Genomic DNA, 25,056 nt, shown 5'->3' on the forward strand with positions numbered 1-25,056 from the left:
CAGTTTATAAATCTGTTGCCCCGGTGATAGATTCTTTCAGACTTCTAAGTCTGATGTATGTAAGCTGTCTTGTAGGCTGCCATTTGAATTTCTCTTGGTAATGGGGAGCCTGTGTACCCCTTAATAGGGTCCCCCAGTAGTGGCATCTAACACAACTGTTGCCTTATTTCACAGTGAAGACGCCATCATTATAAAGGTAAGATACAGACTATCCCACAAGAAGTCCTTTCCACAATCACGTTTATTTCCTTCCTGCATCCATGCGCAACCACTAATCCGTTCTTCATTTCATAACTGTACCAGTTCAAGAATGATAAGAATATAGAATTGTAGAGCCTATAGTGTTTTATAGTAGTCTATTTTTACTTAGCATAATTCTCAAAAATTCAAAAAGAAGTTATTTTATGTGTCAATAATTTTTAATTTTTTTCCCCTCTCACTAATGACTATTGTTCTGTGGTTTACTTGAACTGGTGAGCATCTGGTTGTTCCCAAGTTCGAGCTATAAATACGGCTGCTGTGCACAGGATTCCCCAGGCTTTTTCCACAACACATAACTCTTAATTTCTGTAGGGTAAGTACCCAAAAACTCAGTTACTGGCAGGTACAGATTTAGTTTCTGTCTTTCATTTTGTTTAAAGAAACGATTAGTGTTTTTTAGGAGAGACTATGAAATTTTCCACTATATTTCCCTCCGCATTTCACTAGTATTTAGTTTCATTCTATTTTAAATTTTAAATGAGACCTAGGCCACTTTTCATTGACGCTTCTGTCTCTGGCTGTCCGGTTGTCCCAGGCACAGCCGGAAAGGTCTCTCCTCTTTGTCCTGCCTCTCCGTGTGTCATTATCAGCTGTTTCATCGCAGGAATAGTGCGACTATTCCTGGCATGGTTTTGTAAAAGCATTTTATTTATGAGAGTTAGTCACTTTACTTTTTTGTTTGAGAGTTTGCCTTGGTGTTTTTTTCTTGTTGTTGTTGTTTGTTTCTCGAGACAGGGTTTCTCTGTGTATTAGCCCCCCCCCCCACCTCGTCCCGTCCCCGAGTGCTGGGATCCAACACTTGTGCCACCACCGCCCGGCTTGCCTTTGCGTTTTTATGTGCACCATGTGTGTGCTTGGTGCTCACAGAGCTCAGGGGAGAGCATCGTATCCCCGAGAACTGGAGTGAGCCACCATGTGGGAGCTGGGAATTGAACTCAGGACCTTTGGAAGAGCAGGCACTGCTCTTAACCTCTGAGCCATCTCTCCAGCCCCTGCCCTACTTATTTAGATGCTAATGTCCTTCACTGTCTCTTGTCGTTTTTACCATATTTCGTACATGTTTTGATGCATTTGTAAGTGTTTAATCCTTTCTGAGTTACATCACTGCACGTTATTTTTTTTTCTGGATGTTTTTGTTAGTGTATGGAAATAGTATTGATTTCTGCACAACCGAATCTGTATTCATCAGCTCTCTGCTCCCTTACTAGCTTCCTGATTCCCTTTTCCTGGGCTACCTGATGGTTTCTGTACAGACTGTGCCGTCTGAAAACGCAATCTGTTTCCTCCTTTCTAGTCTGCATGCCTTTTATTTCCTTTTCTTGCTGTGTTGCGATGACCAACATTTCCTGCATTCCACTAACGACAACCATTAGCAAACGCTTGGCCTTGTTTCTGATCTTTGAGGATAAAGTCTTTCACTATTCAATATAATATAATATAATACGTGAGCTTTTTGAGAAAGTCACCTTTTATTGCAAGTTCATTCAGGATTTTCTATAATGACTGGGTGTTTCTGAAAAGCCTTCCCCCATATCATTCTGAATTATCAAGTTCTTTTTTTTTTTTTAAATAAAGGCTCTTCTTAAAAAAACATATTTTATTTATTTATTATGTATACAATATTCTGTCTGTGTGTATGCCTGCAGGCCAGAAGAGGGCACCAGACCCCATTACAGATGGCTGTGAGCCGCCATGTGGTTGCTGGGAATTGAACTCAGGACCTTTAGAAGAGCAGGAAGTGCTCTTAACCTCTGAGCCATCTCTCCAGCCCCCAATGTACGCCATGCATTCCGAGCCAGCCAGGAGTGGAACCTGAAATCTTCTGATCCGTAGTCAGTTATCCATTGCGCAACTGGCCCTGCACTATTAAGTTCTTGAAATCTGTTGGCTCACATCTCTTTAACACTCAAAGGACTCTTCAGGCTGTTTACTGTATTATGGTTGAGTAGGGAGTTCGTACCCCATGCTACGCTGAGACAGTCATTTCTATAGCTATGTGGTCACTGACAGTGATCCCAAGATCATATTGTCGCCTGGTGATGTCACAGCAGTCTTGGGCTTTCGGACAGTAAAATTGCACTCCTCAGATTGTCTACCCATCATTAAAGGAGATCGAACTGACTGTCTTTAACTTCTCGAGGCAGGCCAGTGGGAGGTGGTTAGCTGTGTGCAGTCTAGGATCAAATCCTGACAACCCTGTGCTGTTTATCCAAAGAACACTCCAGTGTCCTCACCTGTAATTAAAACCAGAAGAGATTCCCACCTTGTGAGCATTAAATAAATGCTCGTTAACAGCTCAAAATGGTGCCGGTGTTAGAGTGGAATCTCATTAAATGTTAATTCCCAGGGTTGGCTGCACAGCAGGTGTTCCCATACAGGTACTATAGACTCTGTTGGCTTGGTCACAGCTAACACTAGAAAGACTGGTGCCGAATCCACGTCTTCTATCTTGGAATCCCGGCCTCCTGTGTCGGCATGATCCATACAGAAGTCGTGAGCTTCCTCCTGATACACACACGGACCGTGACGCCCACTGGAGTCTTTGTGGTATTTTTAGATGCAGGAGTTAGATGTGAACACCGAACGTTAAAACTCTCCAGGACGTTGGAACGGCTCGCTGGGAAAACCAGGGTGAAGATCAGAGCCAGGAGTGTCCTAAGGAATGGAGGACTTCAGACTCTAGGGTCGTTGCACATTCTGTGGCATGGGGCCCAGTGCATTCCCACGTCAAACCTACGTCCTATGACAGAGAATTAGCACCAAGTGCCGATGCCCTTGTGTGGTGTGGGAGAATTATCTGTTTTCTGTCAATCATGCATTTTAATAAAACGCTGATTGGCCAGGTAGGAAGTATAGGCGGGAAAACCAGACAGGAAGTAGAGGTGATTCAATGAGAACAGGAGTATTCTGGGAAAACAGGAAACTCACTCCTCCATTCCTGCGCAGACCACCGAAGAGGCAACATGTAACCTGCCCAGCTGAAAAAGGTACCAAGCCATGTGCTAACGTAGATAAGGATAATGGGGTAACAAGTTATAAGAGCTAATAAGTAGCCTGACCTAGTGGGCCAATCAGTTTATAACCTAATGTAGACTCCGTGTGATTTTCCTTGGGACTTGCTGGCTTGTTGGGGTACTGGGCGGGACAGAAACCCCAACAAGCTGGCCCCATCATACTACACTTGTGATCACTGAGCGCTGTGAGAAAGAGCACCTCTGCTTCTTTCTCAGTGCTTGGAAACTTGCCCTGCGAGCATGGTTCTTGCCTTCCAAACGCAAATCTGAGGTAGACGAAATGTTCTTTCTCATCACCTTTCATTTAGATATTCCTTTCTTGCTTGATCCTTTTCCCGAGCCACACAATTCCTGTTGTGTTTCTGGAGTACTTATTTTGCTAGCTTGGAAGTGCACATAGACAAGAGAAAAATCCAAACAGTGAGCTTTAAGTCTAAATGGGCAATTAGGACGAGCAAACGGTCTTTTCAAAAGTCTGTATCGTGGAAGATGGGCTTATACCCCCGCTTTCTGGCCTGTGTTTTGCTAGTTATGTGGCTTGCTTGTAAAAATAGTAAGGCAGAAGTATTGAATTAAAATATAGGGCTTGCTAAAGTCAACGGAACATTTATGTTGTTTTATAAATAATGTACAATATAACCCTAAAATCGATCATCAATGAATGCATGTATGCATATTGAAGAAGATCAGTAAATATTAATAACTCTACAAAATAGAAGTGACAACCATTTTTAAAGGATATAGCCATGTACTTACAAGTTTTCCTTTTTGATTAGTGTTTTCTTGTCCTAGTGGCCTGTCAGACACTACTAACTCATCTGAAAAAGAATGGCACAAACACCAAAATCCATCAGTTGGTTGGCACGTATCATGTTTGAGCAGTGGGCTTTGTAAATGCATCTCTTGGCTACGGATGAGAAAGTACAGTGGCCAAAAGTCCAGGACTTGGAGTCCATGAGTTTGCACAAAGCATACAATTAGTAAGCCTGCCTCTGGCCTTGTTCTGCTCATCTGTCGGGGACAAGGGTTTTGTGATATAATGTCCAACGTCTAACACCGTGCTTGGCACATAGGATGTAGGGACATAGTGTGGATGCCGTCGGTATCTTTAACCATCATTAGTGCCCTCTGGTCCCTGGGTGCATCCATACCCTTGGGTCTTCACCTACTAACTCCATGATTTTCACTATCCCTGTTGGGATGGGTGTAGTAAGAAACAGAGATTACATGTCACCACACTCTGTAGAGTTAATGCATGTCAGAAATTTAGGTATATGTCAAGTGTTTCCACTTTTAACCGGCTCTTGATGGCCATTCAAAAATTATCAATTAAAACTATCGTTGTGACACTCCTAATTACCTTCTTTTGGGGGGTACTAAATACTAAGTACGTTACACAAATCTGTGCATCATGACTATAAAAGGTGGCTTGCACACATCCTTTGGAGCTGGGTCCGGTTCTCTGTCAGACATTTGGGTAATTTTCCGTTGTTACTTTGCTGGCCATATCCAATTCTAGGCAGACAATCTATATTCTAGATCCCTTTCATGAGTAATTATGTATTTCCTTAATAATTCAATTTGTGATACCAGAGAAGCGTCTCCTACAGAAACCAAGAAGAGTATAAAGTAGGGGAGTGAATGTCAATGAATTATACTGCTTGGCCAGAATGCGTGTGCACAAATTCTGGGACTCGGGACTCAGAAGGTCTCACTGAAAGGTGTTTAAAAGTACCATTAGCCTGGCATCGTGGTGCACGCCTTTCATCCCAGCACTCGGAAGGCAGAGGCAGGTGGATCTCTGTGAGTTAGAGGTCAGCCTGGTCTACCTAATGAGTAGTACCTGTTATGTAGCACAGGCCTATCCTGTTCTTTTGAGACAGGGTCTCAAAAGAAAAGAAAAACGAAAGAAAGGGAAGAAAAAGAAAGTACTTGCCTTGTTCCACACACTCCTACTTTATCTACAGATAATGGTGACTGAAGGAAATTAATAAGGATAGCCTGTGAACTTTACTAAGTAAACTCTCCAATGCACTATGTTTTATTTTATATAATGTAAACATGCCGTGTATATTCACATATAATTTGTTAGGTTAATTATAGAAGATTGGTCTGCATGGGCAAATTTAAATATAGTGCAAGGTGTAGCAAAGCCGCTTTCTTGTTGTTTTGTTTCGGTTTTGTCTTTTGAGACAGGATCTCTCCATGCAGCCTTGGCTGTCCTGGAACTTGCAGTGTAGACCGTGCTGGCTTGGAACTCATGATGCAGACCCCGGGAGCCTGGAATTTATGGAGATCTACCTGCCTCAGTCTCTTGACAGTGCTAGAAGCTGGGAAGTCCATGGTCGGGGGCCACATCTAGGGAAGTACCTCTCACTACATCCTCCCGTGGCAGAGAGCAGAAAGGCAAGGAAGGAAGGGGGGAGAAGAGAATTAAATCCTCCCTTCAGTAGATCACAGACCCCCCCCCAAAGAAGCCCACTCTGTGTGTCACCCTCATTAGATCCTTACACTGTCGCATTGAGGATTACACACATGGTTTTAGGGAGACCCCTTCCAGTCCTGTATCTGTATCTGTGTTACAGGAAATCAAATATCCCAATCTCCTGAGTTGTTTTATTAAGTCTGAATGACTTTTCAAACAGTCATTTGTTTTCTATAATAAACAACTCTTTCATTGTACCTTAAATTTCTTACCATAATTTAAAATATTAGCTCCTGAAAGCGATATCCTGTTCTACAATCGCTTCCTGAATAGAACAGACGAATAAATACACACATGGCTGAAACACTGTTAGAACCATGTTTAAATCCTTCATTTTACCCCATTCTGCTCTTCAAGCCGAACGAGATTTCCCATTTGCTGAAATGGTTCTAAAAGTCACACCTGGGTGCTGGCTGGCGTTTTGTGAGCTTGGCACAAGCTAGACTCATTTTTAGAAGCGGGAACATCAACTGAAAGAAAAAAATCGCTCCCATCAGATCGGTGTGTGCGCAGATCTGTGGTGCGTCTGTGGTGCGTTTTCTTGATGGATGTGGGAGAGCCCAGCTTACCCCCGGGCTGGTGGTTCTAGGTGAGAGAAGGCAGGCTGAGCAAGCCGTGAGCAGCATGCCCGTGGGCGGCACACCTCCACACCATCTGCGGTAGCTCCTGCCCTGATTTCCTTGGATGTGAACGCAAGCTATAAGATGAACTAAGCCCTTTCCTTCCCAAGTTGTTATGGCCATGATGTCTTATCCCAGCAACAGAAGCCCTCGCTGACGGCTCATCACTCACACTTGGGTTTGATTCTCTTCTCCCCAAGCCCTTAAGTGAAGGCTATTCTTTGCAACCCACAAATGCATAAAGAAATTGAATCACTTGCTCATCTTCTGCCTGCAGCATGAACTACAGATATCTTATTCTGTCTTCATTTTGATTAATTACGGTCATCTCTTCTGAAGGGATGTGTAGTCGCTGTGCGGCTCTGACTGCTTCAGTTGTTAGAAGATTTCCAGGTACCACTTTAGCTTAGGCTGTGTTGGCTGCCATAACTCCTTGGGAATCTCCCGTTTCCTTCGATCTAACTTAATTCCTCAGGGGGCCTCTGGAACTCTGATTCACCAGCTTGTATGATCTTATTTTTTCCATCTTTATTCTGGATTACTTGTTAAATATATGTATTATTGCCTTTGGCTTACGGGTATATTGACTGTGTCTTCATAATGATATCCCTGAGAAAAGAAGCTTTTTGAAGTAGGAAAATGTGTTCATAGGAAGATCTATAAGGTAGGCAGCAACTTTGGGAACAGATAAATGTAGTAAGTGACTTTCTAATTCCATTGAAAGAAATTGTGATAATCATTTTATGACAGTTAGTGTTCCAAACTTTGATGGCCCGATATTTGAAAATTATAAGTTATAAATAACTTACCTGAAAAATGAGGAACTTTTTCCTTTTTATGCTTAACCTAAAATAAAAATGAACAGAGAAAGTTGATAGAAAAAAAATTAAATATCAATGTAACTTAAAAACAGCATTATTGGTGGCAATAAGTGAAATTGTTAACATTTGACTCTGTGTTATATTAAAATAATTAAGTGAGTGCAATTATGGGTTGCAAAATACAGGCCTGGCTGAAGCATCGTACAAATAGGCTGCTAAGTAGCAAATTCTTCATATAAAAAAATAAATAGTAAGTGTTATTACATTTTTATTTTTTCAAGTCTAAGGAAATAAAAAATAATTTGAAGGATAAATAGAAGCAAACCAAATAGGAAGTAAAATGTATATCAGAAAAATGCTTAAAGAATTGATCCCGCAACTGAAATAAAATGAAACAGCCAAACCGTGATATAGCAACTATTTTAGATTCTAGAATAGAACCCAAAACTTACAGCAAATCAGCAAACAGGGGACTGTTTAGAGAGGGGGAGGGCTTTTTCTTTAAAAGGCGACTTCTGTATCTCAGGAATCCTGACTAAAAGATTAATTAAAAAGAGGAATAGTCTTTGCAAAATTACTTTCAACCCGTCAGTAAACATATCCTTCCGTGGTCAACAACAGCTTTTGAGGGAGGAAAAGAACTGGTTCCTAAAGTTTAAGTACACAATTTTTAACAGAAAGCTACAAGATGTATACAAAATATGGCTTATTTGAGAAAAATGAGTAAATAGATAAAATAATAAATCACAAAGAAATATGAAATATAACCTACAAAAATCAGAAAACACCTCAGAAGCAGTCCAGGTTTTGAACTTAGTAGGCATGTGTTTTATGCTTTTCTAAAAATGCTCAGAAATGTAAAAAGAACCAGGGACTCAGAAGGCAGGGCAGTGACACCTACCACTCTCCCGTAAAACCTGAAGACTAGGGAACCCATGGTCATCTCAGAAAGAAAAGAAATACTGACCAGATTATACTATTATTATTTTTAGATTTTCAATTTTTTTGCTAGCTTGGGTTGGGTTTTATTGAGTTATCTCTTGATGCTTGTTTTAAAAAATTAGGATTTGTTTATTTCATGTATATGGTGAGTTATCTGCACGTACACCTCTATTATAGGTGACTGTGAGCCACCATGCGGGTGCTGGGAATTGAACTCAGGACCTCTGGAAGAGCTGCCAGTGCGCTTAACCACTGAGCCATCTCTCCAGCCCCTTTGCTATTTCTTATGCCTTCATTACGTACGGTTTTCCTCTCATTCACATTTTGCTTTGCCTTTTTATTTTACCCCATTCTCTTTAGAATAAAAACATATACATTTTTAAGTATGTGCATGTTTATCTGTGCCCCATGTTCATAGAGCCCCTAAGAGGGTGTTAGGGTCCCTAGAATGTGAGTTACAGAAGAAGGTTATGAGCTGCTAATGTAGGTGCTGGGAACTGAACCCAGCTCTTTTAGAGCTGCAACAAGTACTCTTTTTTCGAATTTATTTTTATTTTCTGAACATAGTTTTCGCCTGCATGTGTGTTTGTGTGAGGGCGTCGGGTCCCATGGAACTGGAATTGCAGACAGTTGTGAGCTGCCGTGTGGGTGCTGGGAATTGAACCTGGGTCTCTTTGGAAGAGCAGCCAGTGCTCTTAACCTCGGAGCCATCCCTCCAGCCCCCGCAACAAGTACTCTAAGCCACTGAGCCATCTCTACAGCTCTTCATTATTTTGCTATATTTCTTATTTATAAATATCGTTCACTTTAAATAACCTTTAAAATCCCGGTTTGTCCTACGAGTAGCCTTGTTCGCTTACATCCACGCCTTTCAGAGGTTGTGAATAAAGCCCCCAGCTGCTTTGCTGTTCCTGACTCTGCTTCCTCTGGTCTATGTAGGACAGGAGAAGGCTACCGCTAAGAAAGCATAAAGCAAAACAGCCACGAAAGAGTAGGGGAGAATCAGAAGGCATATCTGTTACAGCAGATGCGCAAATTACAACGTAGAGAACACCCACAAAGAGAAAGTGAACGCAAGCCCTTAACTCCCCAGGAATGGTGGCAACCAATGATAGTTGTCAAAATGTTGAACAAGGAGTTTAAAAAAAAATCTATTTTTTGAAAATGACCAGTTACTTCAAAGGGGACTTAAACAGATAAAGTAGGGAAGTCAGTTCAGGACCTGCATACAGAAGTCGGCAACACAGATGAGAAATTTAATAACCTGGAAAAAAACTTAAGCAAAGAAGTTTAAATTCTGGCGGGGGGAGGCGCAGGAATCAAAGCAGATATACTAGGAACAAAAAACCAACAACAAACAAACAAACAAACAAACCAAAAAACCACTTCAGTAAGTCAAACTCAGTTGAGTTTTGGTGACTGAGCCCTCCAACCGAATCAGCAGTAGGAAGAAATCCCATTACATCACTACCTGATATAGAGGGGAGTGACCTAGCACCACCTAGAGAGAGAAACCACCGCTAAAATCTGAATTAACCCAAGGACCTGAGATCAGGGAATAACCACCATCAAGGAGCCTGTACTTGTCTTGTTCCCAGACTTAGGGTGAGTAAAGGCTTTGGGGGAGAACAGCTGTGTGGAGTGGGAGGGTTATGTCCTGGGATGTCAAAGGCTGTAGGCTTAGCTCAGAAAGGTGAGTGCCTAGGGAAAGACAGCCCCTCCTTCATGGGGCGGGGAGCAGACAGTATCACCCCAGGATGAGAGTAGCCCTGGTTTTGACTCTGAACCCAGAAGCCAGTGGTGCAGTAATGTCGGAACAACTTACCTGTTACTCACTGCTGTGGAGCCCAAGAGCTGAAGTTGCAGGGATGCATTTGGTACCCACAGCTGCATCCACAAGGCAGGTGATTGGCACTTAGGAAGTCTTACTATGAGAAGACAGTCACAGTCGCTGCCTTGACTAACCTCCACGCTACTGTTGCTTCCCACATTCCCCGCGCACTTGGGAGACCCTTGCCAGTTACACATCAGCCCTCCCAGGAATTATCTTTTGGGGAGTCTTGCCTAGCCCACAGAGAGCAAACGTGTCCAGCAGAGGCCCACGGTACACAAAGAAACTCGACCAAGGTGAGGACAGTTCTGTGAGCGGCAGTTATTGTGGAGTACCCACTCCACAGCAGCATAAACTGTAGAGAGGACACGGGAATGGAGTCCAGAAGCGCGGCGGAGCTCCAGCCAGTCTCCGTGTAACCGACAATCTCCAAGCTTTGAGGACCCAGAAAGCTGTTCTAATACCACCTCCTTTTTTTCCTCTGACTTTTTTTGTTATTTGTTTTCTGAAACAGGTCTATCTCCGTCGCGTTGGCTGGCCTGGCACTCACTCATGTAGCCCAGGCTGGCCTTGAGTTCACAGAGGTCTCTCTGCCTTTGCCTCCCAAGTGCTCGCATTAAAGGTTGTGCCACTCTATCTCTATTCAGCGTAGTACTCAAAGTCCTAAGTAGAGCAATAAGGCGCCAAAAGGAGATCAAAGTGATACAAACTGGAAAGGAAGAAATCAAACTTTCACTATTTGCAGATGATATGATAGTATAATAAGTGACCCCCAAAAATTCTATCAGGGAATTCCTCCAGCTGATAAACACCTTCTGTAATGTGGCGGGATACAAGATTGACTAAAAAAAAAAAATCAGTAGCCCTCCTATAGAAATATTACCCTTCACAATAGCCACAGATACAGAGGCAGGTGTATCTCTGTGAATTCAAGTCCACCCTGGGTTACACAAGATTGAATCTGTCTAAAAGAGAAACAGAGCTCACACAAAGGTGATCCCAGCACTTGGGATCCCATGCCTTTAATGCCAGCACTAGGGAGGTGAAGAAAGGAGCGATCAGGCTGGGAGGAGAGAGGAATATAAAGTGGAAGAGATGGGAACTCAGTGTGGTGTGGAGTTTGGGAATTCTTGGAGACAGGCTCTTGCCCCATTTTGGTCTGAAGTAGAGGTAAGAGCCAGTGGCAGGCTGCTTTGCTTTTCTCATCTTCAGGTTGAACCCCATTATTTCTCTCTGAGTTTTTATTATTCATGCTACATAACACCAGTAGCATAGACACTGAGATCGACAATTAATAAATGGGACCTCCTGAAACTGAGAGGCTTCTGCAAGACAAAGGACACAGTCAACAAGACAAAACGACAGTCTACAGAATTTGGAAAAGATATTCACCAACCCCATATCTGACACAGGGTTGATCTCTACAGTAAACAAAGAACTCAAGAAACTAGACACCAAAAAAGCCAAATACTCCAATTTAAAATGGGGTACAGATCTAAATAGAGAATTCTCAGCAAAGGAATCTCAAAGGGCCTAAAGACTCTTAAGGAATTGCTCAACATCCTTAACCATCAGGGAAATGCAAATCAAAACAACTCTGAGATACCGTCTTACACCTGTCAGAAGTAATGGCTAAGATCAAGAACGCTCATAACAGCATATACTGGAGAGGATGTGGAATAAGGGGAACACTCCTGCATTGTTGGTGGGAATGTAGGCTGGTGCAGTCGTTTTGGAAAGAAGTATGGTGGTTTCTCAGAAAACTAGGAATCAATCTCCCTCAAGACCCAGCAATACCAGTCTTGGGTATAAACTCAAAGGATATTCAATCGTATCACAAGGACATTTGTACAACTATGTTCATAGTGGCATTATCTGTCATAGCCAGAACCTGGAAACAACCTGTATGACCCCCAACCAAAGAATGGATAAAGAAAATGTAGAACATTTACACAATGGAGTACTACTCAGTGGTTAAAAAAAAATGACATTTGAAATTTGCAGACAATTGGATGGAACTAGAAAAAAAACATCCTGAGTGAGGTAACCCATACCCAAAAAGACAAACACAGCATGTATTCACTCAAAAGTGGATATTAGACATACAGCAAAGGACAACCAGCCACAGTTCCAAATCCCTGAGAAGTCAGGGAACAAGGAGGACCCTAAGAGAGACACACATGGATCTCCCTTGGTATGGGAAATAGACAAGATCTCCTGAGTAAATTGGGAGTGTGCGGACGAAGGAGGAAGGGAGTGGGGAGAAGAGAAGGGGGAGGAGAACATGAGGGATCGGGAAGGTTGAGTTGGGGGGAAGGTCAGAGGGAGAGCAAGGAAAGAGATATCTTAATAGACGGAGCCATTATGGGATTTGCAAGAAAACTGGCACTAGGGAAATTCCTAGGAATCCACAAGGACAACCTCAGTTAAGGGTCCAAGCAATAGTGGAGAGGGTGCCTGAACTGCCCTTCCCCTGTGATCAGATTGATGACTACCTTAATTGTCATCATAGAACCTTCATCCAGCAGCTGATGGGAGTAGATACAGGGATTCACAGCTAAGCACTGGGCCGGGCTTCTTGAGTCCAGTCATAGAGAAGGAGGAGTGAGAATATGAGCAAAGGGGTCAAGGCTATGATGGGGACACCCACAGAATCAGCTGACCCGAGCTAGTGGGAGCTCACTGGCCCTGGACTGTCAATGGGGGAACCTGCATAGAACCAAGGTAGGCCCTATGAATGTGGGTGACAGTTTTATGGCTTGGGCAGTTTGTGGGGTCACTGATAGTGGAACCCGTATTTATCCCGAGTGCACGTACTGGCTTTTTGGAGCCCATTCCCTAAGGAGGGAGATCTTGCTTGGCACAGATTCAGGGAGGAGGGCCTTGGTCCTGCCTCAAGTGATCTGACAGACTTTGCTGACTTCCCAGGGGAGGCCTCACCCTCTCTGAGGAGTGGATGAGGGTGGGGTAGGGGAAGCAGGAGGCGGGGAGGCAGAGGGAACTGGGATTGATATGTAAAATAAAAAAAGATTGTTTTTAAAAAATTTTAAAATAAAAAAAGCAGCTAGAAATGCACACTGGACAGAAGACAGCATCTTTAGCAAGTGGTGCTGGTCAGACTGGATGGCTCCACACAGAAAAATAAAATAGGTTCTTCTTCATCATCCTGTGCAAAGCTACTCCAAATGAGTCAAAGACCTCAACGTAAGGCCAGATAACCTGCATCTGACAGGAAAAAGGTCAGCAGTCTTCATGTCATGGGCACAGGAAAGGACTTTCTGAATGGGACACCGGTAGCCTAGACACTGAAAACAATTAATAATGGGGCCGCATGAAACAGAAATGCTCCCGTATGGCAAAGGGCACCATTGTTCAGGCAAAGTGACAGTCTCCTGAATGGGAAAGGATCTTTACCAATCACACACCCAAGAGAATGGCAATATCTAAAATACATGAAGAATTTCTTAAAACTGGACATCAAGAAAGCAATTAAAATGGGGTATGGATACAGAGAGCGTTTCCAAAGATGAACTACAACTGGTTGGGAAACAAAGCAATGTTCAACATTCTTCAGCATCAGGGAAATGCAAATCGAAACCACGTGGAGATTTGATCTTACACAGTCAGAATGGGCAAGATCAATAAAACAAACGACAGCTCTTACTGCAGAGGATGCGGAGTAAGGGGAGCATTCACCCATTGCTGTTGGGAGTGCAGACTCGTACAGGCACTGGGAAGAATCAGCATGGTGGTTCCTCAGGAAGCTGGGAATAGATCTACCTAAAGATCCTGCTACACCACTCTTGGGTACACCCCAAATACTCTACACCCTACAAGGGAGAAACTTGCTCATCAAGGCTCATTGCTGTTGTAGTCATAACAGCCAGCAACTGTCTGTTAACAGATGAACAGAAAACGAAAGGGGAAAAATAGGCGAAGGAGGAGTTGGGGAAGGGGTAGCTAAAACTGAGAGCCATCTGAGGGGCTTCTCATTCCTTCGTTAGCTGTTTGGATTCTGCTAACCTCCATCTCACACACATCTGACCTCCATGCCTAATTCCTTCTGAGACGAGGTAAATAGCTTGTCTGTTCTCAACACTAAGCATGGATTTCTGAGCATCCAAGTGTGTCTCCTCTGTCTCACATTGTCCCCCCCGCGCTCCTGCTGTGAACCAGCAACCTCACCTGCCCTGAGCAATTGTCATCATTGCTCTGACATCTAAGATGTCCCATGTCTGCTTGTACTTTGTCATAACAGAACTGCCTGGGCAGGGTCATCCTTCATAGTTTAATGATATTTTCTCTCCTGAGGAGAGTGTCTCCCATTTGGGAACGAAGACCCTTAAACCTACAGAATTCAGAGTCCTGGGATAATAACAATTATCCAAATGATAAGATAAGGTTTCCGGGTGAAACGCGGGAAGTTTACGCTGAATTTCGGGTAAACAGCATTTTAAAGTTATATCTCAAATATTGAATGGGATAAATTGTTCATCTGAAACATAACGAGATTTACTTATTTCTATTTTCTAGTCCTATGACAACCCTACCAAAAGAATCACTGGGAATGATTCCAATTGGCTGCTTTTGTTTTCATTCTTAGATTCATGGTCTCTCCTGATTGGAGTTGCAGATTTATGTCAAGGAATAGATTTATGTACTTAGCAAGGTATTGTCTCTGAGTAGGCACTTGTTGGCACACGCCATTTCACATTTCGTCACAGCTGTTGTGAGGTAGGGCCTCATGTAGCTCACGGTCACCTCTAGAGGGCTTTATAGCTGAGCATGACCTTGAACTTGTGACCATCCAGTTGCTTGGCTTCCTGGCGGTCATGAGATGAGTGGTCTCATAAATGTCATACCACCGTGCTATTCCGCCTCTCAGACCCAGAGCAATGAAGCCAGCCAACACTGGACCCCTGACACGATAAACCAAATACATATTTTCTCTTTAATTTTTCTCAGGTGCTTTGTCACGGCAATGAAAAACCACGACTAACACAGGCTACAGTTGTTTCCTGTGACTGCTCTGTCTAACACATTACCGCACACTTGGTGACTTGAGACAGTCAAGTTTATTTTCTCACAGTTCTGAAGGTCAGATGTTCAGTGTTAATTGGTTGAAATCAAGGTAGGAGGGTCACGCTTCCTCTAGGAGCTGGGAAGGATGGATGGGGGAATCCATCCTTGTGCCAACCAACTTCTGGTGAGCATGGGTGCCCCTTGACTTGATACAGGAAGCCTCCAAATAGCTTTGCTTCGTCTTCACGTTACCTGCCTTTTGTCAACTCCTATCTGTCCCTTGGAAGGATGCTATGATGGCGTTTAGGGCCCACCTTGGCAACCCTCAACTAGTTTCCCACCTTAGGATTCTTAATCACATCTGCAAAGTCTTTACCATTTACAAGTAAATGTAAAGTCTTTACCATTACAGGGTGGGTCAAGAGATTAGGACCTGTTATCTTTAGGGACCACTAGTCAATCGACTACAGAGTATTTAAACTTAAGTGGTTGTCCCTAATGCATAGGAGATTGGTTCCAGGACCCTCACAGGACACTAGAATCCTCAAATAACCCAAGTACCTTAGACAGAATAGTGTTTGCATATAACCTATGCGTGTCTTGCTTTGTGGTTATAACATGCAGTACACGAGTTATAAAACATTGTTATATGTATTGCCTAGGAAAAATAAAACACATCCCGTAAGACACGTTTTGTAGAATTTTTAAAAACTTTTTATTGATTCTTTGTGGGTTTCACATTATGCACCCAACCATCCCATTCCTCTCTATCTGCACTCTGCTCTTGTAACCCCGCCCCCTAAATAAGATAAAATTTAAAAGAAAAAAATATCGGGTGACATCACACAGTATACCTTTTAATCCATACATCTTTACTTGTAAGTGTTCATTCTTTGTTATTGGTCTGGTTCAAGGCTTCTGCTACACTATCAATACTGGGGCCTCACTGGGACTCTTCTTGGAAATCCTGTTGTTGCCCTGTGTCACGGAGGTCCTGCGGCTTTAGTTCTGTGGAACCGGCTCCTTTATTTGCTCCAGCAGTTCAGAGATGAGGTGGGTGGTGGGGTGGGCCATCTCAAAGTCCTGGTTCTGGGCCTGGGTGGTAGCTGGGCTTGTCAGCCCGCCAGCTGTCCCTTATCCTCACCGCCAGGGTGAGCTCTCCAGCACTGACCCAGCTGGCTCCCCCACTGCAGCAGGCAGCAAGGAGCAGGGCCAGTTCTGCTCTCAAGGCCTCACGGCTGGCTCACCCACAGCACGGCATGGCACATGGAGGGGGCATCACCTCTCCCATTCTCAAGCCTGTGACCCCGCCAACAGGGTCAGCTATAAATTTTCTCAAATATTTTTAATGTGCAGTTGGCTGAGTATGCAGTTGTGATCTACACGTATGGAAGGATGGCTAATATTCGTATACTAGATATAAATGAGTACCTCTAATAAAAACTTTCAGCTGCTATAACAGAAGTTTCCTGCTATAAATAAATTTGTGGAGAGAGAGTGAGAAACTCTGAGACTACACAGAGATCGGGGCTCAGCCATCCCAGGATCCTAACTGTTGCCAGGCTTCCAGACAAGCGAATAAGGCACCAGACAAGCGAAGAACCATGCTGGGGATGACGAACCCCAGGATGGCATTTCTTCAGCTGATGCTGGGTGAACTTCCAGAACTTCCCAGAGAAGTACAGACTATGAATCAAGTCTTGAGAATAAAAACGTTTCCAGACACTACATTTTAGGATAGTTGCTATATAAATACTAAGAAATGGGTATCAAAAGCTGGATTACTACTAGAACAGAAACCCCAAATATGTGAAATTTCTCGAGGGGGGGGTCACATGTTGGTAAAAACGAAAAATAATGAACGATCCCTAAGAAACTGGTTAGATGATATGGGAAAGACGTGAAGATTTTCCTGGAAACTGAAAGCTGCAGCCAACTCTTCACAGTGACAGAAAATCTGACAACGGGAACTCTCCCTACTCACACGGAAAACAGAGAATTTGAGTGTTTGGCAGTGAGTCTAGGTTTCTGCTGAGAGTGTCAGCTTCCGGAACTAGAAGAGCGACCGTCGCTACCGTCTGCTGGTGCTGGAGGATGAAACAGCAATGCGCTATTTTATCGATGAGCCTCAAAGGAAGAAACGATCTCACGGCAAAGATCAAATCCGGAGTGCCGCCAGTGAAACACGGTTTCAAGGCCAAGATCACAAGGGTTTATTATTACCGAAACCCTCAAAAAGATTTCATCCGTTGCCAAACAGACATTGTTTGGAGAATCTTTAGGTGGCGCCTCGGCCCTGTCTGCCAAACAAACTCCTCCAGATTTCTTCAGGTTACTGTGCTATAGCAGCCAAATGCTCAGCCCAGGGAAATGCAGGCCTATCTTAAAATATATGGGTGTGAGTATGTGCACTATTTCATCATTCAAAAATAGCTTGTTACATAAGAAACCCATGTTTTAAATGAATTATAGCATCTCAAGCTGAGGTCGGTTTAAAGTGAGGTACTTAAACCAACAACTTCCTCCAGAAAGTAGACACTGAACTACACAAAAGCATCATGTCTTCTGAAAAAAATATTAAAAGCGTACAGCCCAGACCCTAGGGCCCCCTCGAGAACTTGGCAGATATTAACCTGTTGCCTGGTCTATGCATCTCCTTTCACTCTGTTTGGGATGCCAAGGATGCTCCAGCTGACAGAACACACAGATTCTGTTCCCGATTCACTGCTGTGTGTGGTGGACAGATAATTGAGAGCGTCCACACTTGAGACGCCTGACCCTCGCCTCGGTTTAGATGCTGAGATTCTGTATTTCAAGCCTGAGTCTGCCAAGGGCGATAGCATGAGACTGAGTATCTGGGAAGGGAGAGCATTTTACATGTGAAGGGGATATTCATTACTGAGAAATTAATCTTGCTCCGTTATTATTTAGAGATGAGGAAAGGTTGTTTTAAGCCGCTTGTGTTTGGGTTGATTTGTTATGCAGCAATAAATGACTCGTTGATCACACACGAACTGAACGGTGTAGAAGTCGGACTGAACATACAACATAAATTTGAGAGCAAACTATAAACCATGGGAAACAACAGACATTTAAGTGGTTAATATCCTTACGTTAAAACAGACTCATTTTAAAGTCTAAGAAAAACAAATCTTCAAAGGAAATTTAGACAAAGGACACATAACCCATTTCCTAACAGGAGGAAAAATAAACATGACTGGTAAGCACATAAATTTTCATTATTACTTAAAGGACCATTAACCCTTAAGTGCTGTTGTTGAAAATGCAAAATAGCATCAGAGAATATTCTACGTCTTAAAAACTTCTGAGAAAACTCAAGTATCATGTTTAAAGTCCCTTTATGACTAGTGTGTATGTATGTACATTACGCACACATTCAAAACACCCAGTCAGGTTACCTGCTCTCCTTTTCTGGCCTCTGACATGACATTCTGGTCTCCCAGGCCCCACCGCTTACCAGGGACTCAACAGATTCCAGTCTGCCCCTCGCCAGGGACGCTCCTGCCACCACAGGTGACCCAGAGATCGAGAACCTTGCCAGTTACCTGGATAGAGCCCTCCGGTTGCCTGACTGGAACCCTCCACTTGCCCGACTGATTGGCCTTAAGACCTGGGATCAGAACACCCTGCACAGGAAAGCTCATTTCAAGCTCCTTGACCAAGCTGCTGAAGGCTGTAAAAGACTATAAAAGATTGGAAACCTGGGACCCTTTTAATACCAGGCAAACAGGAAACTGAGATACCGAACCTGCTATGGATGTGCCCTTCTTGAACACTGTAAGTCCGTCTGTTAAAAGAGGAGAGGGGACTGGAAAATAAAAGAAAACTCTGATGAGGGATTCCACTCTGTATGCTGTGAATATCACTGGCTAATAAAGAAACTGGCTTGGCCTGATGGGGTAGAACAGAGCTAGGCGGGGCAAACTAAACTGGATGCTGGGAGAAAGAAGGGTGAAGTCAGAGAGAAGCCATGGAGCTGCTGCCTGGGACAGATGCGCTGAAACTTTGCTGGTAGCCCACAACCTCGTGGTGATGCACAGATTAATAGAAATGGGTTAAATTAAGATGTAAGAGTCAGCAAATAAGAAGCTAGAGCTAATGGGCCAAGCAGTGATTTAATTAATACAGTATCTATATGGTTATTTCAGTGCTGAGCAGCTGGAACGAAATAAGCAGCTTTATTGCAACAAAACGCAACCAACAAACGCACGCCAGATATGCAAATCCAAATGTGGAAATAAAACCACAAAAAACAAAGGTAATGTATCTCCTCACAAAACCACAAATCCCATAGTAATGACCCTTCATGGCAATGACATAAAAGAACTTCCAAATAATTAAAAAAAAGATCTTAACTATGCTAAAAAAAATTCAAAGATGATGAGTGAAATAAGAAGGTGAACCCAAGACATGAAAATAGACTTTGTTTTTGTTGTTGTTGTTTTTAAAAGAAAACCCAAACAGAAATGATGCTGCTACCAATGACAAACCTCAGTTGAAAGCTTCACCAAGACAATATGCTGTGTTAAAAACAAAGAGTCAAGGAGGAATAATACTTGGATCACTTAGTAAAGGTCAGTGAGAAACGTTAAACCAAATGAATAGAGTGGGGGAGAGTTAGGAACGTCATGGAAAGACCTAACGTCTGAACTATGGTGCAGAAGGAGAGTACCACAGCGAAGGCATAGACATTATTTTTAATGAAATCACAGAAGAAAACCTAGAGAAAGAGAAGCCCATCTAGATGTAAGAGAACTACAGAAAGCTAAATGGATGAGACCAGAGAAAGAAAATGTTTTTAAAATATAAAAAACACAGAATAAAGAAAGGTTACTGGGAACTGCAAGACAGAAAGGTCAGTATACTTACATAGGCAGGTGCATGAGAGTAATACTTGATTATTCTGCAACGGCTGTTAAAGCCAGAAGGGCCTGGGAAGACTCCAAGTCTTGAAAGACGGCTACTGTGATACCCGACTATTATACTCTGCAAAATTATCTATTAAAACTAAAGTTGAAATGAAAACTTGCCATGGTAAGAAACAGAATAAAAGAATTTATGGGTACAAAGTCAGCTCAACAGAAAATATTAGAAAGAACGCATCAATATGGAGAGAGAGAGAAACACACCCAAGAGATCACAGCAAAAAAAACAAGCAATATCGGGAGAAGGCAACCAAAACAAAGCCCCAAATCCACGAAATGACGAGAATTAATATACAGCTTTTCAATAATAACTCTGAATATTAGTGGTCTCAGTTACCCAATAAAGACATAGACTAAGATTGGATTAGAAATCAGGATCAGGCTGGGCTGCGGCGGCGCATGCCTTTAATCCTAGCACTCGGGAGGCAAAGGTAGGCGCATCTCTGTGAGTTCGAGGCCAGCCTGATCTACAAGAGCTAATTCCAGGACAGACTCCAGAAAGCTACAGAGAAACCCTGTCTCGAAATCAAAAAAAGAAAAGAAAAAAAAATCAGGATCAGTGGGGGCTAGAGAGTCGGCTCAGCAGATATGAGCACTTCTGTTCTTACAGAGAGCTAAGGTTCAGTGCCTGCACCTGCATAGTAGCTCACAACAATCTAACTCCATTTCCGGGGTGAGGGTGGGGATCTGACATCCTTTTCTGGACTTTGCAGGATGAGGCACATACATACATGCAAGCAGAACACTCATACACTATATACATACATACATACATACATACATACATACATATATATACACACATATACATATGTATACACACACATACATATGTATACACACATACACACATATATACATATGTATACACGCATATATACATATGTATACACACATACATATGTACACACATATACATATGTATACACACATATATACACATATACATATGTATACATATATATACATATGTATACACAAACATATATACATATGTATGCACACACATACATATACATATGTATACACACATATACATATGTGTATACACACACATACACACATACATTTTTAAAGGAAACAGTATCCATCTCTTTGCTGCCTTCACACAGCTGCACTGCACCATCAATGGTAAATGATGCGACAGGTATTCCAAGCAAACGGACGTAGGAAACAAGCAGGCACAGCCATCTAGTACCTGACAAAATATCCTCCACGCTGCAACTAGTTGGAGAAACTGAGAAAGAAAACTACACATTTATTAAAGAAAGAAGCCACCAACAGGACATTACAATCCCAACACCAAACACGGGGGCACCCAATTGCATAAAAAGAAACACGTTCAGATCTAAAACCACAGACTGACATAGTGATCCTGGGTGATTTCAATACCCTACTCTCACCAAAGGCCATTTGGAAATAAGAGACACAGAGAAAGTCTGGGGTTGAAGGACACCATACCCTAGATGGACCTAACATGGCTACAGAGTATTCCACCCAAAGACTAAATAACAGACATTTGTTTCAGCAATCTGTGAAACGTTCTCCCAGACTGACCGCGTATTAGGACATAAAGCAATCTCGCCAAACACAGGTAAATGAAAATAGCATCCTACATTCTTTTCATTTCAAAGGAAGACATCTAGACACCAACAGTGGTAGAAATCACAGAAAGCCTACAAACTCATAAAAACTAAACAACACACTTTGGAAAGATAATCTGATGGGGAAAGAAATCAAGAAGAAAAATTTTAAATTCTTAGAATTCAATGAGTGGAGGAGGAGGCCGCTTGTTCATTTCCCAGCCGCCCAGATTCCCGAAATCATCACACAGAAACTGTATTATTTAAATCACTGCTTGGCCCATTAGCTCTAGCTTCTTCTTGGTTAACTCTTACATATTAATTTATGTAATTAATTTCCGGCGTTTGTCTCCAGTGGGGCTACATGGCTTCTCTGACTCCTCCTTCTTTTTCCCAGCATTCAGTCTAGATTTCCCTGCCTAGCTCTAGTCTTTTGCCCTATCACAGGTCAAGACAGTTTCTTTATTCGCCAATAGTATTCGCAGCATACAGAGGGGAATCCCACATCACATGAGAACGAAAACACAATCCACCAAAACCTATGGGGCCTATTAAAGGCAATCATAAAAGAAAAAATATATGACATTAAGTGCCTACTTCAGTAATTTTGAGAGAACTCAAATTAAAATTAAAAACTTAATGATGAAGCCTAAGGCCTTAAAAAACAAGAATAAAACAAAAACAAAAACAAAAACAGGACAAGAACACCAAAACACCACCTCCCCAAAGCAGACAGGAAGCGGTAATCAAAACCAGGGCTGAAATGAAGGAGAAAGAAACAAAGAATACAACCCAAGAATTGACGAAAAAGAATTGATTCCCTGAAAGTATTAACAAGATTGACTAACCTTTAGCCAAATTAAATAAGAAAGAGAGGGCCCCAATAAATAAAACTACAGTTGAAAAGTGAGACATTATAAGAGACACCCAAAAAATTTATAAGGATAAACTTTAAAAATTTGTATTCCATCAAACCGGAGAGTCTAAAAGAAACGGCTTGATTATATATATATATATAATATATATTATATATATATATCAAAATGAAATAAATAATTTATAATAGACCCAGAGCATCCAATAAGATAGAAGCATTAATTGAAAAATCTCCTAACAAAAAATGAAAAAGCAAAAACCCAGGACCAGATAAATTCAACACAATTTTAGTAGACCTCCAAAAACCAAATATCAAAAATCCCTAAATTATTCCATAAAACAGAAAAGGAAGGAAATCTTTTTAAAAAGCCATCATTACCCTGATACCAAAAACCAGACAAAGATCTAACAATAAAGAAAACTGTAGTCCAGTGTGTTTGATGAAGATGGGCACAAAAATTCTCAATTTAAAAAACCTGCTAACAGGACAGGTTGTAGGTCGAAGGTTTTGTGGCTGTTGGTGTCTTAGTCCCACTGCTGGGAGCCTTGCCTGGCTACAGAAGATGGCCAATTCCAGCTCCGTATGCCCCATTACTAGGAGACTTTGCTAGGGTCGTTCTCTCAGAGATTCCAGGGGTAACGGTGGTGTCTAGGACTTTATGGAAGTGGCCAACCAACCACTGGTCCAACTTGAGGTCCAACTTGACCCTGCCTGGACGGCTAGGAACCTGGACAGCCCAGAGACCCAAGGTAGAACCAAACACAACTGGCAAAAAAATAAAAAGTCAGTGAAATGATTCCTAATGATATCCTGCTATACTATAGACCAGAGAGGCTTTGAAAAACTAAAATTGTTAACCTGGTGAGGAAATTATAACTACTTTTATCTAGCTTGCCTTTCACGCTTTCCATTTTCCAAACGTTTGTTTTGCTTTGTTTTGTTTGTTTTTCGAGACAGGGTTTCTCTGTGTAATAGCCCTGGCTGTCCTGGAACTCACTCTGTAGCCCAGGCTGGTCTTCAGCTCACATAGGTTCACCTGCCTCTGCCCCGAGTGCTGGAATTATAGGTGTGAGCTGTTGCCGCCACTGCTCCCTCCCCCAAGCCTTTTCAAAAACTTTTATGAGTGTGGATTATCTTCACATCGAGTAAAGAAGAACATTATTTCAGTTATAATGCTTTAAAGTAAGTAATTAAACCTAAGTAATTAAGTTCCCAGCTAGCGCTATTGAAACAATTTTATCTTGAAATTTCAGAGGGGATTTAACGATAGCTGTGGGTCCATCAGAGGATAAGGAATAGAACCTTTCGGAGTACTCAGAAAAGAACCTTAACTGAGGTCTCGATCTTGTTCTGGTTCTATGCTGCCTTTTAAAACCCCCCTGCCAGCAACAGCGATTCCAATGGACCATGACTGCCAACCAGGAAGCGGTATGTGGAGAAAAGCTTGCCTGGCGCACCTTGCGTTTACATTCAGAGTCTGAAACAAGGGGACACCTGAGCTACGTTTTGTAATATAAAAGTTTTTAAAAAAAATCGACTAAAATAATTTCGGAGGTTTTTACGTGTCCTTTGAGTTTATATTTGTAATTGCGACATTTTCAGACGAATCACACGCTAACCAGGGGATTAATTTGTATTACTGACAGTTTGCTTTTCTTTCAAAGGATCCTTCCCCCTTAATTGATCAGTACACACAGAGTAAGAACATTAAATGTATGTAGAGACATTTCTACTTAGAGGCATTTGAATAATTTTGAATTTATTGGTATTTAATTGACTTTTTAAAATAATGATTTGGGGTTTGCCTATCTGAAGTTTTGCTGCGGGGGAGACATGTTAAGTTAAGCTTCTTGGGCCCTGCCATTGAAGCCACATTTTCATTGCAAATCTCAGGAACCCAGACTAGCCACACACCCCCCCCCCCCCCCCTCCTTTCAGTTAAAACGTTTGCTTTGACACCTCATTCTTTTGTAAAGATGCCTAAACTCTTCCTCCTCCTCACGCTCTCCGGGTTTATGGGTAAACTCGACTTTACCTCCTGCAGAGATGGGGTTATTCTTAAAATGCTGGGACATTTGGGCATTAGATTTTCATCCGGTGGAAACACTACGTTTTTCCTCTCTTCGTAGGGCACGTCTTCCCACTCCGGAGCTGCCTGTTCGCGCGGTGTCTCATCCTCCTCTATTATCTGCAGGGTGTGGATAGGGGGCAGCGGGACGTCTGTCGACGAGGATTCCCCACTCTCAGGAAGAGCATGCTCTGAGAAATCTTGCTCCACCAGTTTCACAACTGGTATTACCCGGCCTTCCTTATCGCCCTTGTCCACAAACTACAAAAAAGAGCAAGACGGTAAACTTAATCGCTATTCACTAAGGAGCATTCAAAGTCAATAAATCAATCCATTGAATGGTTAATTTTCACTGTGACCATCCTTCCACTTACAGATAACCCATCCTTTCATAGAATCATGGTAATTAGACCTTCTTTGGGGGCTGGAGAGATGGCTCAGTGGTTAAGAGCACTGGCTTCCTTTGCAGAGGACCCAGGTTCGATTCCCAGTGCCCACCTGGTGGCCCACAAGCTCGATAACTCCAGTTCCAGGAGAAATTGAGCCTTTTTCTGACCTCTGCAAGAACCGGGCATGAATGTGCTTT

At 42.5% G+C, this 25,056-nt stretch overlaps 1 protein-coding gene and 1 long non-coding RNA gene across 2 annotated transcripts in view; one reads left to right on the forward strand and one right to left on the reverse strand.

Annotated features, from left to right (window-relative positions):
* The first annotated feature begins 65 nt into the window (after positions 1–65).
* LOC148117710 (uncharacterized) lies at positions 66–24,816 on the forward strand. The gene is made up of 2 exons (XR_015736797.1): positions 66–196; positions 24,532–24,816. It is a non-coding gene; the product is annotated as an uncharacterized LOC148117710 (long non-coding RNA).
* Positions 24,141–25,056, reverse strand: part of LOC125396754 (catsper channel auxiliary subunit tau) — a 44,022-nt gene continuing 43,106 nt past the window's right edge. Inside the window, exon 13 of the mRNA XM_085684213.2 lies at positions 24,141–24,731. Coding sequence (XP_085540339.1) covers positions 24,363–24,731 — 369 coding nt within the window. The 3' untranslated portion in view covers positions 24,141–24,362. The remainder of the gene's footprint in view (positions 24,732–25,056) is intronic.

The sequence above is a fragment of the Myodes glareolus genome, chromosome 27 (genome assembly GCF_982192425.1).
Source record: "Myodes glareolus chromosome 27, mMyoGla1.1, whole genome shotgun sequence".
In the NCBI taxonomy this organism is placed as follows: domain Eukaryota; kingdom Metazoa; phylum Chordata; class Mammalia; order Rodentia; family Cricetidae; genus Myodes; species Myodes glareolus.